The sequence below is a fragment of the Condylostylus longicornis genome, unplaced genomic scaffold, assembly GCF_029603195.1.
Source record: "Condylostylus longicornis isolate FDR11 unplaced genomic scaffold, ASM2960319v2 ptg000013l, whole genome shotgun sequence".
In the NCBI taxonomy this organism is placed as follows: Eukaryota; Metazoa; Arthropoda; class Insecta; order Diptera; family Dolichopodidae; genus Condylostylus; species Condylostylus longicornis.
In genome coordinates, this window is record NW_026577982.1 from 4,714,957 (window position 1) to 4,737,202 (window position 22,246).

The following is a 22,246-nucleotide window of genomic DNA, read 5'->3' on the forward strand; positions in this document are numbered from 1 at the left end:
GGAATTATTATACGCAAATGATAATGTTTAATATACATTATTTATTTGCTGCGAACATAACAGATCCGGACCTGATAATATTGAATAAAATTTTAAATAAATAACTTAAATTTAATATTCAAATTTTCGAATTGTCAAAATTATTCAAAGCACATTTAATTTATTTAAATATTGAAATTGAGTTATAAGTGTTATAAGAATAATAAATAATAATCTAGTAAATTTTTCATAATTTTGTTTATAATTTTTTTTTGCTTCATAATACTACGTCTGTAGCTCAATTCAATGTATAATTTTTGTAAGAATAGCTTTAGGAAATACAATTATCAAATATTAAAGAAATTTGTAATAATAATTTGAATTATAGAAACAGTGTAACTATGCGAATAAGAAAAGCGGAACTTTTTGAAAATATTTAATATTAAAAAAAATCCTTTATGGGTTTGGACAAAAGCAATTTAGGTATATTGAATTAATAAAGTCATGTAAAATGAATAAATTATAAAAAATCCTTTTTATGAAGAAAAACTTTTGTTCTTATAATCTATGAATATCATTTAGAAAAAATGCTTATCTATGTAAAATTAATAGAGAATTTCTCTATGAAAAATTTATTGGACTCAATTCATTTGTGTTTTTTTTTCTTTAATTCTATATAATTATTTTAGAAATTGATTGTATAAAAGCCATTCAGAAGATTAATCAAGTAAATTTAATCAAGAAGTGATTGGAGAAATTTTATTTATGTACATTACAATTATTTATAAAGACATTGCTAAATGCATTATTTGTGAAAAATTTCAATGACTTTTGAGAAATTTAAATTGGATGAAATTTGAAGACTATGACGAAAATTATGTTGTTTTTTTTTTATGCGTATATTTAAATTTTTTTACAAGAATTTTTTGATTGTATTAAAAAAATTAAAATGGAAATTAAATTTCCATTTAAAGAAGAAGATGAAGTAATATTTTTTGTTCAAAAAGGATGATTGATTATATGATATTAAATTTCATATACTAGTTTGTTTTTTTTTTTTTTTTATCCTAAAAGCGTATATGTTTCCCGGTTATTATTTTTATACTTAAATATTACGTCATTATCTTCTTAAGACGCATTATTCTTCATAATAAACAAAAATTTTTTAAATGAAAATTTTGAAATAAAAAAAAAAATTTCCTTCTTTCAATACAAAAAAATTTTTTTTATATCGAAAATATTTTGTCCCGATTTTCCCCAACTCAATGTTCTTCTATAATACTTTAATAGTTTTAGTAATTTCAAATTTTTTTAACACATAATATTAACATCATCTGAATCAATTTGATCGGGTTTCTTACATTTAAATAAATATACTTCCATATTATCTTTACCTTTAACATAGACTTTACCACGCGGTTCAAATTCATAATTATTATCCAAATATTGTAGGCACTCTTTTCTTATTTGTATACGTCCAGCAACACCAGTTGAATCCATACGGCTAGCAACATTAACAGCATCACCCCATATATCATAATGTAATTTACTTGTACCAATAACACCAGCTGTAACATCACCAACATTAAAACCAATTCTTAATATTAAATTAAATTCTAATAAATCTTTATTGAATGCATCAACAACAGATAACATTGCTAATGAAAATTCCATTAATGTTATAATATGTTCATCATTATCACCACGATTTGATGGATCTAAACCGCTAGCAGCCATAAATGTACTACCAATTGTTTTAATTTTTTCAACACTTTTAAATTCACTACGTGATAATAATTCATCAAAATCAGCAATTAATTCATTTAATACTCTTAAATATTCTTTACCACCCAAATATGTTTCATCATACATTTCATTAAAATTAACAATACTTGCAAATATTATACCAATATTATGATGATTTTCTGAATATTTTGCAGTATTCTTTAATTGTTCAGCAACATGTTTTGGTATTATATTATGTAATAGCATATCAGCTTGATTTTTCATATTTTGTACACGAATTTTATCTTGATTTGCAACAGCATTACCATAAAATGTTAAGCGATAACCAATTTCAAATTCCCGATTAAGTATCCAGACTAGTATAAGTAATAAAACTAAATCTAGATATATTTCGACATGATAATTTTGAAACCATTTAATATCTTCATATAAATGTGGACTAACAATTTCAACTGCACTCTGATTTAAATTTCTTTCATTTAATTCTTCTATACGACTAGAATATACCATTAGTTGGCCAACAGCCATACCAATAAAACAAAATGCTGCCAATAATGCTAAAAAATTTCTCATCCAACAATTTAATTGAGTGAAATTACAAAAATGAAAAATACAAACAAAAATTAAAAATCCATAATGGTATTCGAATGCTTCCAATTTACTTAAATCAAGAAGAGTAAAATTAACAACAATTAATATCACAGGTAATGACATAAGTATCGCTAGGCATGTATGCCACGGATACCAACTAGAAATTGATTCAAATAAACGATCTGCACATGTTTTTGAATTTTTTGAATTATTAATCATTAATCGACTTTTCATAGAATTTGAATGTCGACGACGTATTTGCCTTGTGAATAGGAACAAAGCGAATATTTGAATTGTTGTAAATGTAAAAAAACATGATGCCCATATACGGTACTCTGATGATGTTTCAGGACCGCCATCATAAGTTGGTGTCATTAAAAATAATGATGCTGATATACAAAAATAAACTACAATACCAACAAAAATATCAATGTATGTGTTATAGCGGGGTGTTGCAAGTGTTGGTGGTCCTTCTGATTCTGATTCTGAACCGAATCGATGTGCCTTTGAACGAAATTCACGTTCCATTTGTCTTGATTTAAAAAATAATGTTAATTTATTTAACGGTGGTTTCACTAAATAACTTCTTTGTGATTTCGCATTATCCCTCACGCAACGTATCAACTGTAAATCAGACTGCTTGCGCAATTGTTGTAAACAAGCGGCAAGCGGATCTGATAACGGTTGATTCTCTGCTTGATGTTGTTGTGGTGTTTGAAAACTAACTGTTGGAAATTGTGATGGAAAATGTTGACTATCACATAAAGTTTCTGGATTTATTGGTGCATTTGATAAACTTGATGTTGAACTAGTAAAATAACCCGATACTCTATGCTGGGATATTGTTGATTGATTAAGTGCATAAATTTGTTGTTGTATACTAGATCGTCGACTATTACTTTTTATACCAGAATCTTTTCGACTTGTTGCCGATGGACATATACTTAAACCATCCGGCCAAACACCACCTAAACCGCTAGCATTTAGACCAACAACACCACAACTACTATTGCGTTTTGTTGGACTCTCAGCTCGACCAGCCATCGTATGACTTCGTTGTCTTGCCAATGGTGATGTTTCCGAATTGCCACCACCAGATCGGCCACATTGTGAACGATATGATCCAGAACGGCCAAATGGTGATATATCACTACGTGATTGTGAGATATACGACCGAACATCAATGATGTCATCGAAAATAGATTGCCCAGTCGGTGGAGCCAATATGCCTGGTGAACAACAACTGCCATCTGGAGATTTAATGGTAAGTGATCCCCGGCCATTATGAGCACTATGCGGACTTAATGCTAGTGCTTTCGATGGAATATCTAAAGTATGTACACGTGGTCTTGGTGTTTCAATTAAAACTGGCAATTGTTGATAACCATTTTGATCAATGTTTATGACCTCATCAGTACCCTTTGGTTTATTTAAACAGTTACCTGAGTTATTTTGTTGAGCTTTATTGTTGATTTCATTTTCAGTCTTTTTTAAAAATTTTGGAACTTTCCAGTTTTTCAATTTGGCTGCATATTTGGCTGCTGAGTTATTATTTTCGGTTCCGTTGCCTGTTCCATCTAATGTTGGTTTTGAATTATTTTTTGATTTGCCATTTGTTTCACCATTTGACCCAAGATCATCAGGTTCGTGATCTGAATCTAAACTTCCCGGTAATGATTTCGCTGTGATTATAATTTTTGGATGTTGTTGTGGTAAAATTGGCTTTTGTGGATTATTTGAACCTTTCTCTGAATCTGTTACATTTGCTGTAGATTTTTTTCGTATTTTCATACTAAATGAAGTTAGACGTGGCCTTATTGATAGTACTGGAGAAGGATTCAATGAAGATGATATTTGACCAACAGGTGATGCAGGTGGTACTGCAGGTTGAACTGTTGATAAATTTGTAGCACTCTGTGATAAAACTACTCCATTAATATAGCCATCAGGCGTTAAATGATTACATTCAGACTTGGAAATTGGTGTGATGCTACTATTTCTTGACGTTCGTCGTCCAACAACAAAGTACGTTCTGTGACCTATACCAAAAAAATTTTATTCAGTAATTTTATAACACTAAAGCAAAAATTATAATTTTATTACCGAAAACTTCTTCTCCCTCTTCCAAAAAATATGCATCACCCAAAAAGCTTGAAGTTTCTTCAGATATATGAACTTGTTCTGGTTTTCCAGTTGATTCCATTCTGAAATCATAAAAAATTAGAAACCAGTTTAAATAACAAGAACTAAATGTTTAACTTACTTATTGGCTAATGTAACGTCATTACTCCATACATCGAATTTCACACGCCTAGTTCCTACAATACCACATAATACAGTTCCAGTATGAACGCCAACCCTCATTTTAACACCTTCTCCTCGTTGTGCATCAAAACATCTCATAGCTTCAATCATACCAATACCCATTTCAACACAACATATTGCATGATCTGGTCTCGGTTCAGGACATCCAGAAACACAATAATAACAATCACCTAGAGTTGATATTTTTTCGCATCCATTCAAATTGCATAAATCATCAAAACGTTCAAACAAATCATTTAAGATTTCAACAAGCTGTTCAGCTGTTTTTGTTGATGACATTTTTGTGAAACCGACAATATCAGCAAACAGAATACTAACATTATCCATACTACTCATATGAAATGGACGAAATAATGATTTTACATCATTTGATGGCCGTGGACGCATAAAATTTTCATAACTTGTTTCTGTATTATTTTCAGTTGAATCATCTAAACCATTTGCTCCACCTTCTTTTAATAGCATATTTGCAACTTTTGGTGGCATCACAGAATGTATCATTTTCTCTTTTAATTGTTTTTCCATTTCTAATTGTCGTCTTACTAATAAATTTTGTCCAACTTTCATAAATGTACCACGCCATCGTACAATATTCATAACTAGTACATGTAAACCAATCAAATGTACACTGATTTGTAATAAAATTCTTAAAATTAAAATTTTATAACAAAATTGATTCATTCGGCCGCCATGTATTGGTATCGCTCCAATTAAATATGTTAATAATTCAAATAACACTGAATATGTAATACCAATTAATCCACTAACCCATAATCGCATTGGTAGAGCTGTATAAATTAATAATATAATTTCTAAACAAATAGCAAAATGTCCTAATGGACTGAATGCTTCTTTGGTTGTAGCTAAAAATAATAGTGATGTTAAACATAATGTTATTGCTGTCACAGCTGATGTTATATCTGTATGTGCTCTATAAAAATTTGTTTTTGTAAAATAAAAACCAAATATTGAAAATACAAATAATATTGCATAGGAACTCGTTACTGATATCCAATGATCACCAATTAATTTACTAGTATAAAATGTAAAATATAGGAACCATACTGCTGAGCATAACAGAATGTAGGCAAGGGCGAATCTGTAATTAAAAAAAATAAAAGTAAAAATCAAATTAATTGGAAGCGTGGAATATTGAATTTTTGTAAATTTAGCAAACTTTTAGTTCAGTTAATTGAAATCGTGATCAACTCACTTATTTTTAATAACTGAATTAAAATAATTGACAATATTTAGTAATTTTCCAGTAAATTAAGGGTCTAAATTTATTTAATTTTAATTCTTTTTCTCCTTTCATTTTGACAAATTTTCTTAATGTATTAGGATTTGAAGGATTTCGAAAAGGCAATTACAATAACTTACGGTCACTTGATAATTATTTGAGTTCTTAATTACAATTTAATTCACTAGGTGGATTTCTGTTCTTCCTTCTACTCTTGTATGATTAATTGGACAATGACATGCATTGTTATACTTGAAACCAAAAATACTTAATGGACAATTTGAATTAGCAGTGTACTTTGATTTACCAAAAACATTGTAGATTTTCATTTTACCAACTCTTCAGCATTTAATTCTAAATTACAGCATTAACTTTAATAAAATTTAGTATGGTAAACGAGAAATTGATTAAATTCCTTTCGAAGTCGAGAACTAGAAGCTTTTGCGGTTTTTATATTTTTTCGCATGTAAACAGAAATTATCAATGGATTTCTTTGAAATTTATTATCTAAATTTAGGGTGTCAAAACAATAAACCTATAAATTTTTTTGAAAAATCGCGGTTCGGAAAGCGATATAGGGCTCAATCTTCCATTTTTTACTATATCTGCGGACCTAATCGATGGAATTTCTTGAAACTTGATATTTGACTTCTGGTTGTTACCGAAACTAACTGGTTTACTTTTCAGGGAACTCGAATGGTACAAAGCGAAATTCTACTATGAACCAAATTTACATTTTTCGGGGAATATTTACTACAAGCTTCCTAGAGTCCTTAAAGTTGTGAGGAAGTGTTTGAAACGCATAATCTTCTGTATCACTTTCAGTAAAATAGCCAATATACATTGCAGTCGGTTATGTGCTGTTCACATCAGGTTCTTTTTTATTGTTATTTTGTTAGCATTTTATTTTATTTTTTTTTTTAATCAAATTAACATTTTAATCACGAACAAGTTCATGAGGACAAAAAAATATAAAATTAAATAAAAATGGGAAAGGATTTTGAATTTATTTCTGCATTCATAAAAATTAAAGGAACACAATGATTACAACTATAAAAAAAAACAAAAAAAAACGAGAAAAAAAATAGAGTTGACCTTGTCAACTCTGTGATACCCGTACGAATTTGTTATCCTATGTGCAAATAAAGATGCCATAACTGACTAAGGGACACATTAATTTATGCAAAATTTCAATACTGTCTGTTTTTCAAAATACTGTGTGTGCCAAACTACTATTTAAGTTGTATGGCAGCTACCAGAAAAAGCTAAGAAATTTTAACAAATTTTATCAAACACATTGGCCCTAGTAATATATTCGCTTGTGTGAAATTTCAATACCATAGCTTTTATAGTTTCTGAGATATAGCCAAATAACTTTTGAAGTTGTATGGCAGGTACCAGAAGGAGCCAAGTAATTTCAACGACTTTTATCATACACATTGGCCCTACTAATATATTCGTTTGTGTGAAATTTCAATACCACAACTTTTATAGTTTCTGAGATATAGCCAAATAAATTTTGAAGTTGTATGGCAGCTACCCGAACCGGTACCCCGATCATGTCCAATTTAAATAGGGTTCTGGCACTTACTACAATAAATCATTTATGAAAATTTGGTGAACTTAGCTCAATTAGTTTTTGAGTTATCGTTGGGACGGACGGACGGACGGACGTACAGACAAAGCTAAATCAACTCAGAATTTGGCGCTGATAAAAAACATACACTTGAGTCTATATCTAAGACCGTTATTTCTTAGCGTTACAAACGGTAAGGCAAATTTAGTATACCCTTCGAACATACGTTCGTACGGGTATAAATAGTTTCAAAAATTCAGGAAAATTTCAATAGCAGAATTCAAAATTGGGTTTTTATTATTTAAATTTTCATGACACAAAAAAAAAAAAGAAAAAATAAAGGATTATAAATTTTTTTTTTATACTTTTATTATCCTTTTCTTAATATTCAGTTAAAGGATTTTATGCTATCAAAAAATTAAAATTTTGACTTTTTTCTTTTATAGTTTCGGGACTACGGTGTTAAAATAGCAAAAAAATGTGTAACTTGTAGGTCTGTAACATGATAATATGTGTGTAGGGCCTGTATGAATGTTACGAATAATGATATAAAATATTATAAAATATGTGGCAATATTGAGGCGGGAAAATATAAAAATTTTTTAAAAACATTTGTTTTTCCTAGAATTAATGCTTTAAAATTTAAGAAATTTGGTAGAGAAATTAGTGAAACTAATTTAAAAGTAACATTTAGGAGTAATTCTAACTTTCACAACTTGAGTAGTAGTTAACAACAATTTGAAAGCATGAACCCTTTTCGCTACAAGGTCTTTTCTTTACGATAAAAATATTGAAATTTGTGGTAGCTTCTCTTGTCGTTCTCTAAATAAAACATTTTAGTGAATTTTAGTTCTGAGAACAGTTCCCGTTATTAAACTCTCTATAAACATAAAGGAATTTTTTGTTTATATTGTTAGTTTTTTCTTAAATATCAAAAATTTTAAATTTCCTAGAAGAAGAGAGGACGAGGTTTTATAAATTTGATTCCATATTTTCAATACTATAAGCATTTCTAGCTGTGGAATTGCGTTCTTTGCCATTTTTATAAATTTTTAGTTTTTTTAGATAGATTTTTATTACTTTTTTTTTATTTTATAATAATGCAATAATATTTTTTAACATATGTTACACATTCTTTACAAATTTAGTAAAATAATTTTTCAAAATTGAGTTAAAATAAAAAAAAAATAAAAATTTTGTATCAAAATTTCCTCTTTATTCTTTTGAGTAGTTTTCGTTTTGGATGCCCACTCCCCAAATTGTCACATTTTCATAAAAAATTGTGTGATTGAAATGAAGTTAAAAAACGAAAATTATTTTCATGTCCTTGAAAAGTTTTCCGACTTTCGCAAATTTCGTAATTGTATCATGTAAAAATGTCAAATTGACAAAAGAAATAAAAACATAAAAAAAAAATCATTAGAAACCCATAGTGGAACCACGGCGTGTTTTATTTGAAATTCGTGGTAATTTTTTAAGGAATAATTGCGTATCATGATTTTTTTTCCAATGGTTTTGTAAATTTAAAGAAAATAAATTAATATTTTTCCATTTGGAGGAAAAAAAAACAGGCGGTCTAAAGTAATTTTGTATTGTTGTTTACGTGGCTGTTAAGGGAAAATAATGTCTAGAGTAAAATTTTTCTCAATTTATCTTGAATTGAATTATGAAAATTTATGGTATCGGGTAGAAATTTAAATTCTATGGACGCTAAATATTTTATTGAATTTCTGTTTTTTTAATAGGGAACACGATTTTGATTTTATTTTGTCATTATTTTTTTTTTGCGGTGTTTATGAGAAATAATAAATTTTGCAGTTATATATTTATTGGGGTTCCAAAAGTGTAAGTACGACTTTTGGTTTATGAAGATAAATATCATGAAATAATTGAATAAGAGAACATTTCTTGTTAAGAAAAACTTAAGAAAATTAACTTTGAATAATATATAAAAATTGCATATATTTAGGCAAAATTATTAAAAATTTTTAAAATTTCACTAAAGAAAATGAAATAGCTAGAGCAATTATTTAATAAATTCAGAATTTTCAATGAACAAACTAAAATTAAAAAGAATTTAAGCAAATGGAACGAAAAATGGAATTCTTCATTTTATTGTAGTAGCCTTTAATTACTTGCATCCCACAAACCATCTAATTTTTGTTTATTTTCAATTTTCTTTTTCACAGATATTTTAGATATTGGTAAGAACATATTAAAATTCTTAATGATAATAATTGAAATCGAAAAATATTACGTTATTTATAATTAACTAATGTCATTGTAGAATTAATTTATTGATCAAAAATTAAAGTAGAGTTTACATAAAAATTACATTAACATTATTTTCCTATTAGCAATTTCTGTTACTTTCTCATTATGTCATCTCATTTGCAGTTGTATATTTTCTATATTGCTTTAGATAACACTGTTTTGAGTAATATTATGAAAATGCTGTTTATTTAATGAGAGGAGCATAATAATTACTATTACAACATGTTACAATTACAATATCATACTCTCTTGTTAAAAATCAATAACATTTCACTTGTTGCTTCTACTAATTAAAACTTTTGCTTTTTTAAAAGAGAAAAGAGGAAAGAATATAAAAATTTTTGGGGCATTGTCAGATTATTTAAAATTCCACTTTAACCATGCACAAAGAAAAGACAAAACTCATTTAATTTTACTGTAAAAAATTAATTCGAAAATTCAAAATTGTGTGATAAAGAAAATATTAAAAATGGTTGGAAAAAATAAATGTTTTTTTAATATTTAAATAAATTCCGAATATTTTAAAAAAAAAAATTTTTTTCCAATTTTCATCTCTGTTTCGAATAAATTTTTAAATAAAAATTCAAATGGACTTCTGTTCCTTGTTTTTACATGGAAATTAAAAAAAAAAATGGAAGAAGGAAAGAATTGGTTATTCTACTATTTTAACAAGATGTTTTTTTCTTCTTCCATTTTTGACCTAATGTTAATTTAGAAGTCATGTTTATCCTTCTGAATACAAAGCAAAAATAATAAAAAAAAACAAAGAAACCTCAAAATGTAAAAAATTAAAATGAAAATTTCGAATTTCTTTAGAAACCTTTTTTATTTTTTATCCTTCTAATTTTTGGAGAAATTCCTTTAAAACACAATTCAATAGGGAGAAGAAGTAGCCAGCGTTCTGTAAATATTGTTAAATTAAAAATTTTTTAAGATTTTAATAAATTTTCAGTCATAATGTTTTTCATTTCTTTTGTTTATTTTCTGACCATTTTTAATTTTTTTACTTAAATATTAAATTGAAAGATCTATATGAAAGAATTCCAGCCAAAAGTATTTATAGTTGTATTTTAAGAATTTTTGCCACAATTTTCCAAAAAAGCTCGAACAGTGAATGTGTGAACGTGGAATTTTACTAAAGTGAAATGATGAAAGCCGATTAAAGTCGGCTTAATTTGAACACATAAAAAAATACTTTTAAAAATTTAAGCCAGTAAATATAATTTCAAATGAATTCAATTTATGCACAGTAATATTGGAAGTAATTAATAATCTTCGTAAGATCAAGAATTTTTGTGATTGAATGAGTTCGACGATAATGGCCCTGACATTCCAAAATTTTCAAAATTAATTTTTACTTTTAAAAAATATTTAAAATTTAATTTTAAAATTTTTTCTGCATTAAAGAATTAGAATTTATTTTCGCCTAAGTCTCCCACTTATAGGGTTGAAAAATTTAATTATTACCGCATGTCTCGGACTTATGGTGTTGAAAATTTTAATTTTCGTCCCATGTCCTCTACTCATCGAAAGGTTAGAAAATTTAATTCTCACCGCAGGTTTCGGACTTGTATGGTTGAAAATTTTAGTTTACGGAAAAAGTTCAATATAAAAATAATTTGTTTTGCACTCTTTGTCACACAGCTCCACCAGACATATTCACTTTCGAAATTAATTTAAATAATTTAACGAGATGAACAAATTTCTTGATTCTTACATAATACAAAAATTATATTGGTTCCCATCAAAAAACAGTCATAAGTTTGCATATAGGTTTATAAATTCTGATCTTACGAAAATTTTATCAAACCAGTCAATTTTTCAAGACGATTGTTGTCGGACAATATTAAAGCTATTGCAAACTTCAACTACATCCATACATTGCTAGGATAAATTTTTAATTATCCTGAATATTTTTCAATAAAAAATTAACGTTTTGGCAATGCTGTTATACTTTTTTTTTTAGGTAACAAAAAAAAATTGTATATAAATCAAAAAAACAAAAACTAGACCATAAAATTTATATGTAAAATGGCATAATTTGGCAAAAAGCAAAAATAGGAAGGTTGCATAAACCCAATAACAGCTTAGTTAGATTTACATTTTATTTGATCTATTGCGAAAATACAAAGAAAGAGAACAAACAAAAAATCCTGAATTAATCAAGTTGACATAACCTGAAAAAGAAGAGAAGAATTTTTTGTTTTCATTTTATTTTTTTTGCTTTTTCGCCTCTAAAACATTCAAAAGGATGACTTTATAAACGAGATTATCCTTTGAAATAATCTTTTTCTTTGTCTATAATTTATTTTATTCTATTTTTTGTTCTTCTTGTTTGTTTTTTACCCAAAGAATCATTAAAAAAAAAATATGCTCTAGATTTGAGTTTATTGAGTTCTCCTTGTTTTTTTTTTTTTGTGTTCGTTCTTTGAACAAAAAACAAAATGTTCAAAAAACAAAATAATTTTTTATTATGTTCTAAATGTTCGTAAGAGTATGTTAAAAAAAAAATTCTGAAGAGTCATTGAAATAAAAGAGAAACTTCATTACTCAAATTTACTCAAATTTATACTCATGCTATCGCAACAAAGCATGTAGCATAACATAGCACTTAACATTATGGTAATGTTTGTGTCAAGAGGGGAGTAAATATATAATAGAGAATATTTGTATAACTTTAATTTTTAATTTGAATAAAATCTAATACTTGCCTCATTCTCCCTCCACTAAATAGAATTCTCCACAAAACCCAAAAAAAATTTATAATAAATGCAATTTTCAAATTAGTCACACATTTTCTATATTTAATTTGTATAATTAGGGTACTTATTTTTTGAGTAGATTTTAAGGTAATTATTGTAATTAAGTAATTAGCATAATTTTCACATATATACATATAATATATAACAGTATATTTATAATAAATAAATTAAAAATTAAATTTTAATAGTTTTATAGTGCTTTATACTTGAAAAAATGCTTTTTAGAGAAACTATTATGTTTTGAGTGAAAAAATTTTGTTTTTAATCAAAATTTAATTTTTAAATTTAAATTTTATAATTACTTATTCTTTTACATTTTTATATGGCGAGTTTTTATTTAATATTTTATTCAATCGAAATGATTATGTGTAATGTTCCGTGTAATATTTGATGTTAAATTGTAAGAGCGAAAAATATTTATTAAAGAAGTATTTGAGCTTTGTAATAGAATGGTATAATAAATTCAACTCATTTTTTGTTGAGAGATTTGTAGATAGAGCAAGAAATTTTATCAAGAGATCATTTTATTTTAATGAGAATCATTAATTATTTGCTTTTTGTTTTATTGAACCACATGTAACCATTGTTGTGGTTACAAGCAATCTATTGCTACAGTTATGAAATTCAATATGACATTGTAAGCAATTTTAAGATTTTAATTGGATTGAAGAATTGAGTTTGAATTTAAAAATTTACTTTTAATTTTTTTGAAATATTCTTGAAAATTAATAAATTTTTAATTTTACTGTAGTTCTTCAAACTTGTTCGGGGTTTCGGCCATTTATTTCTATCTGATTCTCTCATAAGTTTCTATAATAGTTATATGAGAATTTGATATAATAGTTTGCTTAAACAATTGCTTACTAATATAAGAGTTACCTAAAATAAGTGAGAATTCTTATAACTCTAAATTTTTCTGCTCTTTTGTCAATAATTAGCAACTTAAAACCGTTCTATCATTAATCAAAATTTTTTATACAAAATTTTTAAAGTAACTAGTTTCTTTTTCTTAATTGTATGGCGCTTGAATCTTAGACATCTTCTACTTTATTTTGGAAAAAATAAAATTTTATCAAATATTTTAAAAATTTCAACAGAAAAAAATTAGGCGAAAAATCTTTTTATTCTTAAACGAAGAAAAAACAAAAATTTAATAAAATCTAACAAAAAAATTTTCTAAAAATTTTTAATTCACATGTGTAACACCTTCAAAAAAATTTTTTTTTATTCTCTTCTTTTTGTTTTTTTTTCCAGCTTATTTAAAAAAAAAATTTCATTACTTTTTCATGCGCAACCACAATAACCGCAAATTGGTTTTCTTTTGTTTTTTTTTAATAAAATAAAGCACCGCGTTATTTTAATATGATGCAATCTAAAGGCGCTATAATAAAATGCTGAAATCAAAGTTGAGCTCTTAAGTGATTTATAAAGAACAAACAAAACAAGAAGAACAGGAAAAAAAATACCGAACAAATTAAAATCTTAAAATGAGGTGAGAAACAAAAAAAAAAGGAACAAGGTACTGAAATTTAAGATGGAAAATTAATAATAAAAATTTTTGTACGAAATTTTTTAATGAGATTTTTTTTTCTCTATATGAAACGAAATAATTTCCGAGGAAAAAATTCATTAAATTGCCATTAGAATTGCCTAAATTAAGAAATTTAATGTCGTGATGAAAATTTTGTAGGGCAAAAGCTACAATAATTGTTGGTTGTCGATTGTTGTTAAATAAAAATTTCATTTATTAGAAACTTATCGTCTATAGTAGAGAAAGGACATCATAAATTGAAGTTGTTAGTTAAATTTTATATAAGATTTTAAAAGAAATTGTGCTCATATTTTAAAAAATTTCAAAAAATATTCAAAATTTGCAATAATGAAAAAAGGAAAAATTCCTTGGAGAATTCCGAAATTCTTTTATTTTTTAAATTCTTAAATTTTATTTGTATTCGAGTAGTTTTTTCAAAAAAAAAATAAAAGATTTATAGAGCATTAAGAATTTTTCACCATTTAAGAGCGTAACTATAAAGCCATTAACTTAAAATACATTGTACGTCAAATGAGTCAGCAAATTATAGAAGAGATTTTTAAAACAAAAGAGAAGAGAGTCATTAAATTTTGTAATGTAATGAAATTTTTTTGTGGTTTTCGAATAAAGCACAAAAAAAAAACAAAAATGAGTTTAAAATCGATTTTTTATTTTGTTTTTTTTTTTACTTCTGATTATTTTTTTTTTGCATTATTTTCCTTCAGGACTAAAATAACAGCAATAAATGATAAGGTAATAAAAAGATAACAAATATTTCCTTTGAAATTTTCGGAATTTTTTGTGTTCTTTTCTCAACAAAGGTTGAGAATTATAAAAAAGAAATTTTTTTTTTGTTTTAAATTTACTTAAAATGGCAAATAAAAACATTTGGTATTTCGTTGTTCATCAACAATCATGATTTTTTCGGAAATGACGAAACAAAATTCAAAGTTCAAACTAAAACTGAGGTATGGTTACCATAAATTACATTTTACACGTTGCATACGACAAGGATAATAATGCAGTCACACGGAATATTCGTCCTTTTTTCCTACTTGTGTATGTTTTAATCTCAAATTTGCCTAAATAGGTTTAAAATTCGAATTGAAATTTATACAAGAACTTTCTGTGTATCGAACAATTTCATGTGAGCTTGCAAAAATTAGGTTCCAGAGATAGTAGCCTGTCCGAACTATATTCTAGAAGTATAGGCAACTGGGTTTTTCATTTAATATCAACTTCTTATATTATTTGTTTAAGTGATAAAAATTTCTAAACTCTACATAATTTTAATTAATAAAACAAGAAGTATAAAGAAATTTTTAATTTAATATTTAATAAAAATGGTATAAATGAATTTAATAAGCACGTTTATTACTCTTAATTATATTTAAACCAGCTAGATTATAATATTATACGAAGGGTAGCATTTAAAAGAAATTTATGAAAAATTGCATATATTACGGGGCACATATTAAATACTTGACTATTATTGGCTTCTGAATTACAATATAAATTTGTAGTTATACTTTAATATTCTCTTCTAAATTTACCGTAATATCGAAACAAAAATTCGTTCTGTGCCAGACTCAATTCATGTCTTTATTCTTGATGCGAATATGAGAAAATAAATTATACAAAGAAAAAAAAAGTTTTTTTGTGGAATTTTGAAGGGGACCTTGAAATTGTAAGTTCATGAAAAAAAAAATGTATGATTATTACCCTATATTTAGACCTTGAAAATATTTATATGTAAAGAGAGCTAAACAAAAAACAAAAATTAAACAATAAACAAAGAAAAATTATATGAAAAACGAGAAAAAAAGTAGAGTTGACTTTGTCAACTCTGTGATACCCGTACGAATTTGTTATCCTATGTGCGAATAACTAATGTGCCATAACTAACTATGGGGCAGACTATGACTTTAAGTTGCCATATCAATTTATGCAAAGTTTCAGTACTATGTGTTTTTCAAAATACTGGTTGTGCCAAACTACTATTGAAGTTGTATGGCAGCTACCAGAAAGAGCTAAGAAATATTAGCGAATTTTATCAAGCACATCGGCCCTACTAATATATTCACTTGTGTGAAATCTCAATATCACAGCTTTTATAGTTTCTGAGATATAGTCAAATAACTTTTGAAGTTGTATGGCAGGTACCAGAAGGAGCCAAGTAATTTCAACGATTTTACGAGACATATTGGCCCTACTAATATATTCGTTTGTATGAAATCTCAATACTATAGCTTTAATAGTTTCTGAAATACAGTCAAAAAACTTTTGAATTTGTATGGCAGGTACCAGAACCGGTACCCCGATCATGTTCAATTTAAATAGGGTTCTGGCACTTGCTACAATAAATCATTTGTGAAAATTTGGTAAACTTAGCTCAATTAGTTTTTGAGTTATCGTTCGGACGGACTGACGGACGGACGGACGGACGGACGGACAGACAAAGCTAAATCAACTCAGAATTTGACGCTGATCAAAAACATACACTTGAGTCTATATCTAACACCGTTATTTCTTAGCGTTACAAACGGTAAGGCAAATTTAGTATACCCTTCGAACATACGTTCGTACGGGTATAAATAAGGTAAAAAGACAATGAGCATTTCGAACAGGATTTTCTCTCTCTTTGGTTTTAGATTTGGAAAATTTTGTGTTACTGAATTTTTTATTTAGAAAGAAACAAAATGGTTACTGAATATTTTATTTTCATATTTTCATGTACAGAATACCGTAAATAAATATTTATTTTTTACTGTAGGTACCCACAAAAAAAATGTTATTTATAAAAATTCAAAAAAATTTCTTTAAAAATTTCATTAAAATAAAACAAAAAAAAATTATTTGTTTTATCATTTTGCCCTCGGAATTGTATTTAGGATGTTATAGAAAAATATTGTGATATTACGGTAAAAATATTTATTAAACTAATATTATTTGGTTTTTATAAAGAAAATGCAGATTGGTGGATTGGAAAATTTTTTGCTTCATTTGAGATTTAATTAAATTTGAAGAAAAAATAAACATGACTGTTCACATATCACAACGGTATTTTTAAAAATTCAATGATTGGAACAAAAATATTCAAAACAAATCAAGTGCCAAGCATAAACTGATCAAATTGTACTTTTATTAACGATCTGTCTTAGTCTAGATATTCTCACATATTCTCTTCACTCTCAGAATTTCTAATAGTATACAATTAACATTATAGTTTTTAATTTTCATCGAAAATTTTAAATAATTATTGGTCATAATTTGTATAGGAAGTCTGAGATACCTAAGGTTATTTTTGCTCAAAAACATAAATTAAGAGACAGTTAAATATGTGCTGATACACTCTTATTAAAGTATAAACCATGCCCATGTCATAAAACAATTATGAATTTACAAATTGATAATTGGTTCGAAAATGTGGAAAATAATCGGCTGGACCACAGTTTTCTGCTTAAAACAAAAAATCAATGGGTGGTTGTGCGCGATAGGATTTCAAGAACACAAGAAATAATGTTATAACATTCTTGAAAGGAATCGATTGGTGTCTCTTATTTTTGGCAAAAACAGAAATTATACAAAAAATGTTGGGAACGTCTGGAATTAATTTATAAAATTTTCTATCTTCATATTGAATTTACATTGGTCAATAAAATGGGTAATAAAAAATTTCTGTTACTTATAAAATATGAAACCACAATGTTAATATTGAATTTAAAAAATATATGTAACGGTACATTTACAAATCTAATATTATAAAATGAATATAATGCATATGTATAATTGTAATGCAAATTTCTATGTATATAGAACCCAATAATGATACTTAAGAGAATTGAAATTTATGAAATTTGAAATTACAAAATTTTGTCAGCAAATATGGTGATTTTTCTCAATTGAATGGTTACAATATTTTTATATTCCAATGTCAAAATGTTTGGAATGCTGAATTATGGAAAATAATTTAGTAGAATGCAATTTTAATTTGAAATGGTAAAAATTAAAATTTTGTAAATTTTATTATCTATTCTATGCGAACAGCGGTGTTCTTTGTTTATTCAGTTAATGCTGAAGAATACGAATTTTAAGGAACCGAAATTTTCATATGATTTACTGAAGTTTTTAATTACTCATTCGGTTCTGAATGACAAGTACAACTCCCGTGCTATAGTGTTGTACTTAACTAAATTAAATAAACCTTTTATGTTTCTCTCTCAATCTTAACATATTATTCATTACTATAATTAAATATTTTATTATTTTTGGCTATTAAATTCTTCCTTTGACTGTATTGGATACCAAATATTGTAATCGCACCGAATTTTAATATGAGGAATTCCAATTCCATTATTTTTGGCGAAATTATTCGGGTTGGTATATAGGCAGTACCTTTACTACTGGCTCATATGTCATTTTCAGTTTTTTATAGAAGTAATAATCACATTCGGAGAAATCCGTGGAAGGAAATTGAATATTCTCTTTGAACTCTCTTTTATGAGCCCCAATTAGTATAATATTCAAGGGAATTGATATAATAAATGGGTTCCCTTTTTAAATTATATATTAAAAAAATTATAATTAACGCTAATTAATTTTCAGCACAATTCAGTTCACAAGAGTTCAAGTCTATTTCAAACTTTTGAAATTTTATTCAGTAGAGACTCTTTTTGTATTTCTTTAAAATTTAAAGCTAGTGCAGGAATTTTTTACTACCATTTCGCTAAATTATTGAGAAAATTAATAATTTTAATAATTTTTTTAATAAATCAGAAAATATACAATATGGTCGGTAATATGTTTGACCACACCAAATATTTTCGAGAAACCATTTAAAAATAAAAAAAAAAAATAATTTCCTATACAAGATTCAAATGGGAAAACTTGAATTGAAAATGGGAAAAAACCTTCCCCTCTTCTCTACCCGAAAAATAAATTTCCTGAAAACGACTGACTACATTGAATACCTCATTCTTTGATGCTATTTTATCATTAATCTTCGATTTGTAACATCAATAAAGGATCAATCGTTTTCTAATCAATTCTCTTTTTCTTTTTTCTATAAAACTTTTACCATTATTTAACACAAAATTTTTCGAAGAAAATAAGAAAAAATATTGTATACTATTAATATCAATGAAAGTTTTGTTGTTGGGCGTGCAAAAAAAAAAATTGTGCGTTTATACAAAAAATAAGAATTTATAAAGACGAGGGGGGCGGGCGAATTTATTCAAAAAAAACCTCCCGAAATTTGTAACATAATTCACACGAGCATTGTCAAACATCACGTTTTACTTTCCGAAATGATGGAACGGGAAAGGAAAAGTAAGTTTTTGATTCTTGGAAAAGTTTTTTTTTTCATTATTAAGGTCTTTTAACAAAAAATATCCTTAACAGGTCCCTTATCCCTCTTTTTTACTTGATTCACATAAAATATAAGTATACAAAATGTTTCATTTACAATAACGTTTTTGTTATGTAAATTGCTTACACCTCATAAATTATGTATTTGGCCCAGTTTTTTTTTTAACTTATACAGTCCCACTTTTTCATCAGTCTTATGTAATAATTTTTGTTTTTTTTTTGGGATAAAAAGTTCACATTAACAAAGGCAAACACTCGTACACATTTATGACAACATTCGAGCTAGGTACACGTTCTCTCTGTTTTTTGAATTTATTTTCAAGATTTTTATATTGTTATAAATTCGATTTTTGTATATGCAATAAATTCCAATAAGACAAATCACTTTTATCCGATAATTTACTTTTGTAAATTACTTTTTATACTTACAATTTAAAAAAGTAAAAGAAACATTTTTGCAATTGAGGTGAATAACAATGACTTCCAGAAATTTTATTATAAATTTTAAGTGACTGATTTTGATAAATTTTAAAGAGTTGTTTTTGGGCGGTAATGCTGAGTATCAAAATTTTTATTGAAAACGTGATGTCTTAAGCTTACTCCAATTTCCTCTTCAATACGTAAACAATTTTTGCAACATTCACATAAAAACCGTATGTTTGAAAGTTATTTAAAATCTTGATATCAGAATTGTAATTATTCTGTATCGATAAACAATTCAGCAATTAAAACTTATAAGCTGAATTGTGTGTTAATACTGCATTATTACAATTCGGATTGTTAAGAGAAATTTAAAAAATCGAATGGAAAATTAGTAGTCGAAATTAAATTACAAGAGATTTTTTATTTATTTGCATGAAAATTTAAAAAAGAGAGCTGTATACGTGTACCTTTACAGTTGAGCTACAATAAAAAACTTGCATTCTGAATATCAAAGCCATTTACGACATTGTTAATGGTATTGCGACATATAATTTTCAATTTTTAGTGACCAATGAAAGTGAAGGCAAACGCCGTACGTTTTTCGTCAAAAATATTTTACATAAGGTACCCACAAAAAAGCCAGTATATTTAACTGAGAGCTTACGACATACGCAACGTGAAAAGGCGGACATATAGTTTTTTTCTACTTTCTTTATTTTGTTTTATTTTCTTAACAAATGACAGCTATATGCGCGTATCAATTTCGTTAGGCGTTAGCGTATCAATGTGCTGGCGTATAAAATTGTACACCGTATGTTATCATTTAGGTTCAGTACTTATAGTTATCCGAACTATATACCAAATTGGTTGAAGTCTGTGCTAATAAAAATATTAAAATAATTTTTCTCAAAATAAAAATTTTGTTCATTAATTAATAAGGAAAATTATTTTGCTCTTTAAGTTTTTCATATACGGTAATGTAAGTGTTATCGTTATTAACCAAATTTTATTCCCTTAAGATAAATTCATATTAAACATGAGTTTAACAAGAAAATTTAATTTAGAAACAATTATGAAATTAAAATTGTGAAAAATTTTTTTCTTCCCAAAGGCAAAACATGTTTTTTACATTAACCAAATAAAATTGTAAAATAAATAAAACATATGAAATGTTATAGGTGGGAAAAAGTTAAAAAGGTTTAGGAAACGGGAGTTGTTTTGATTTAATTGCTATATGGGAAAATAGCATCCAATGTTAAAATACAAAAATTAAAATTGTTGAATTAAAAATTAAAGTTAGTCAAACCACTGATTGGCTTTAATATTTAAATTTTCCATAGGCTAAATATTAGAAAATTTTAATAAGATTCCTCCTCTTCCTAGTCCACAAAAGTAGAAGAAAATTTTTGGTTAAAATATTCTGGAAAATTTTATATATAAATTTCATTAACAAGTTTCTTATTTAAATGAAGCTTTGTTTCATTTAATTCGGCCATTTATTTTCACTTGAAAATGTAAAAATTTGAATTGTTTACGAGGATTACACGGAAAACTATTTAATATTCTAGACCCTCATTTCATATTTAATTAATACAAATAGAAAACTCGTTCCATCCATAATTTGTGGCAGAGATTTTTTATAAAATGGTTTGTAAAATTATCTTTTAAATCAGAATTAATTATTATAACACTTTTATAATTACTCGCATACCGGGGTGATATTTGATCGTAAATTTGCCTTCAGGATTTCAATAAAATTTCAACAAATTCATAAAAACAAAAAGCAAAATGAAAATAAAAAAAACAATTTCTAAGAATTTTTAATCTCTATGAGTAAATCTGTAAAACTGTTATACTTATATAGACAAATTTTGTTATACACATTTTTATATTAAGTGTTAATTTTATTGATATTTATGCGAAATTATAAATTTTTTCTTTTTTTTAAACTTTTTAAAAACTTTGACGTAATTTTCAATACCCTTTAATATTTTTATGACTTTTTATAATATTTTTTGTTAGGACTGAGAAACAAAAATTTTTTATTCATTGTACAATGAACAATTTATAAAAATAGAATCCTTTTTTTTTGCTTATTTATTTTAAACAACGTTTATGTGTACATAGCTATATAGAAATTCATAAAAGCAGAGTACAGAGAGTGGCACACGAGGCACAGTGATGAATTCAACAATAAATGAATTAAAGAGCAATAAATGAAAGAAAAAAATTTGAGAAATTGAGCAAAAGTAATTAAAATCATGAATTTGAGTCTCAAAACTAAAAGATTAGGCTCATGTCTATTGAAATCTCAATTTCCTTAACAAATTTGTCGAAAAAAAAAAACGATATCGCCACGATAAAAGTAAATCATACGAAGAACTAATTGTGATCAGAATACCCGAACCCTATGAGCCTAATTTGCTTTTATG

The 22,246-nt window shown here is 26.4% G+C and overlaps 1 protein-coding gene across 1 annotated transcript in view; it reads right to left on the reverse strand.

The window, feature by feature from the left end:
- Positions 1 to 854: 854 nt before the first annotated feature.
- The window catches only part of LOC129605341 (adenylate cyclase type 9), a 123,301-nt gene continuing 101,909 nt past the window's right edge, over positions 855 to 22,246 (reverse strand). The window contains exons 3-5 of the mRNA XM_055515037.1: positions 4,580 to 5,740; positions 4,420 to 4,520; positions 855 to 4,355 (exon numbers count right to left, since the gene is read on the reverse strand). Of these exons, the coding sequence (XP_055371012.1) occupies positions 1,291 to 4,355; positions 4,420 to 4,520; positions 4,580 to 5,740 (4,327 nt within the window). The 3' untranslated portion in view covers positions 855 to 1,290. The remainder of the gene's footprint in view (positions 4,356 to 4,419; positions 4,521 to 4,579; positions 5,741 to 22,246) is intronic.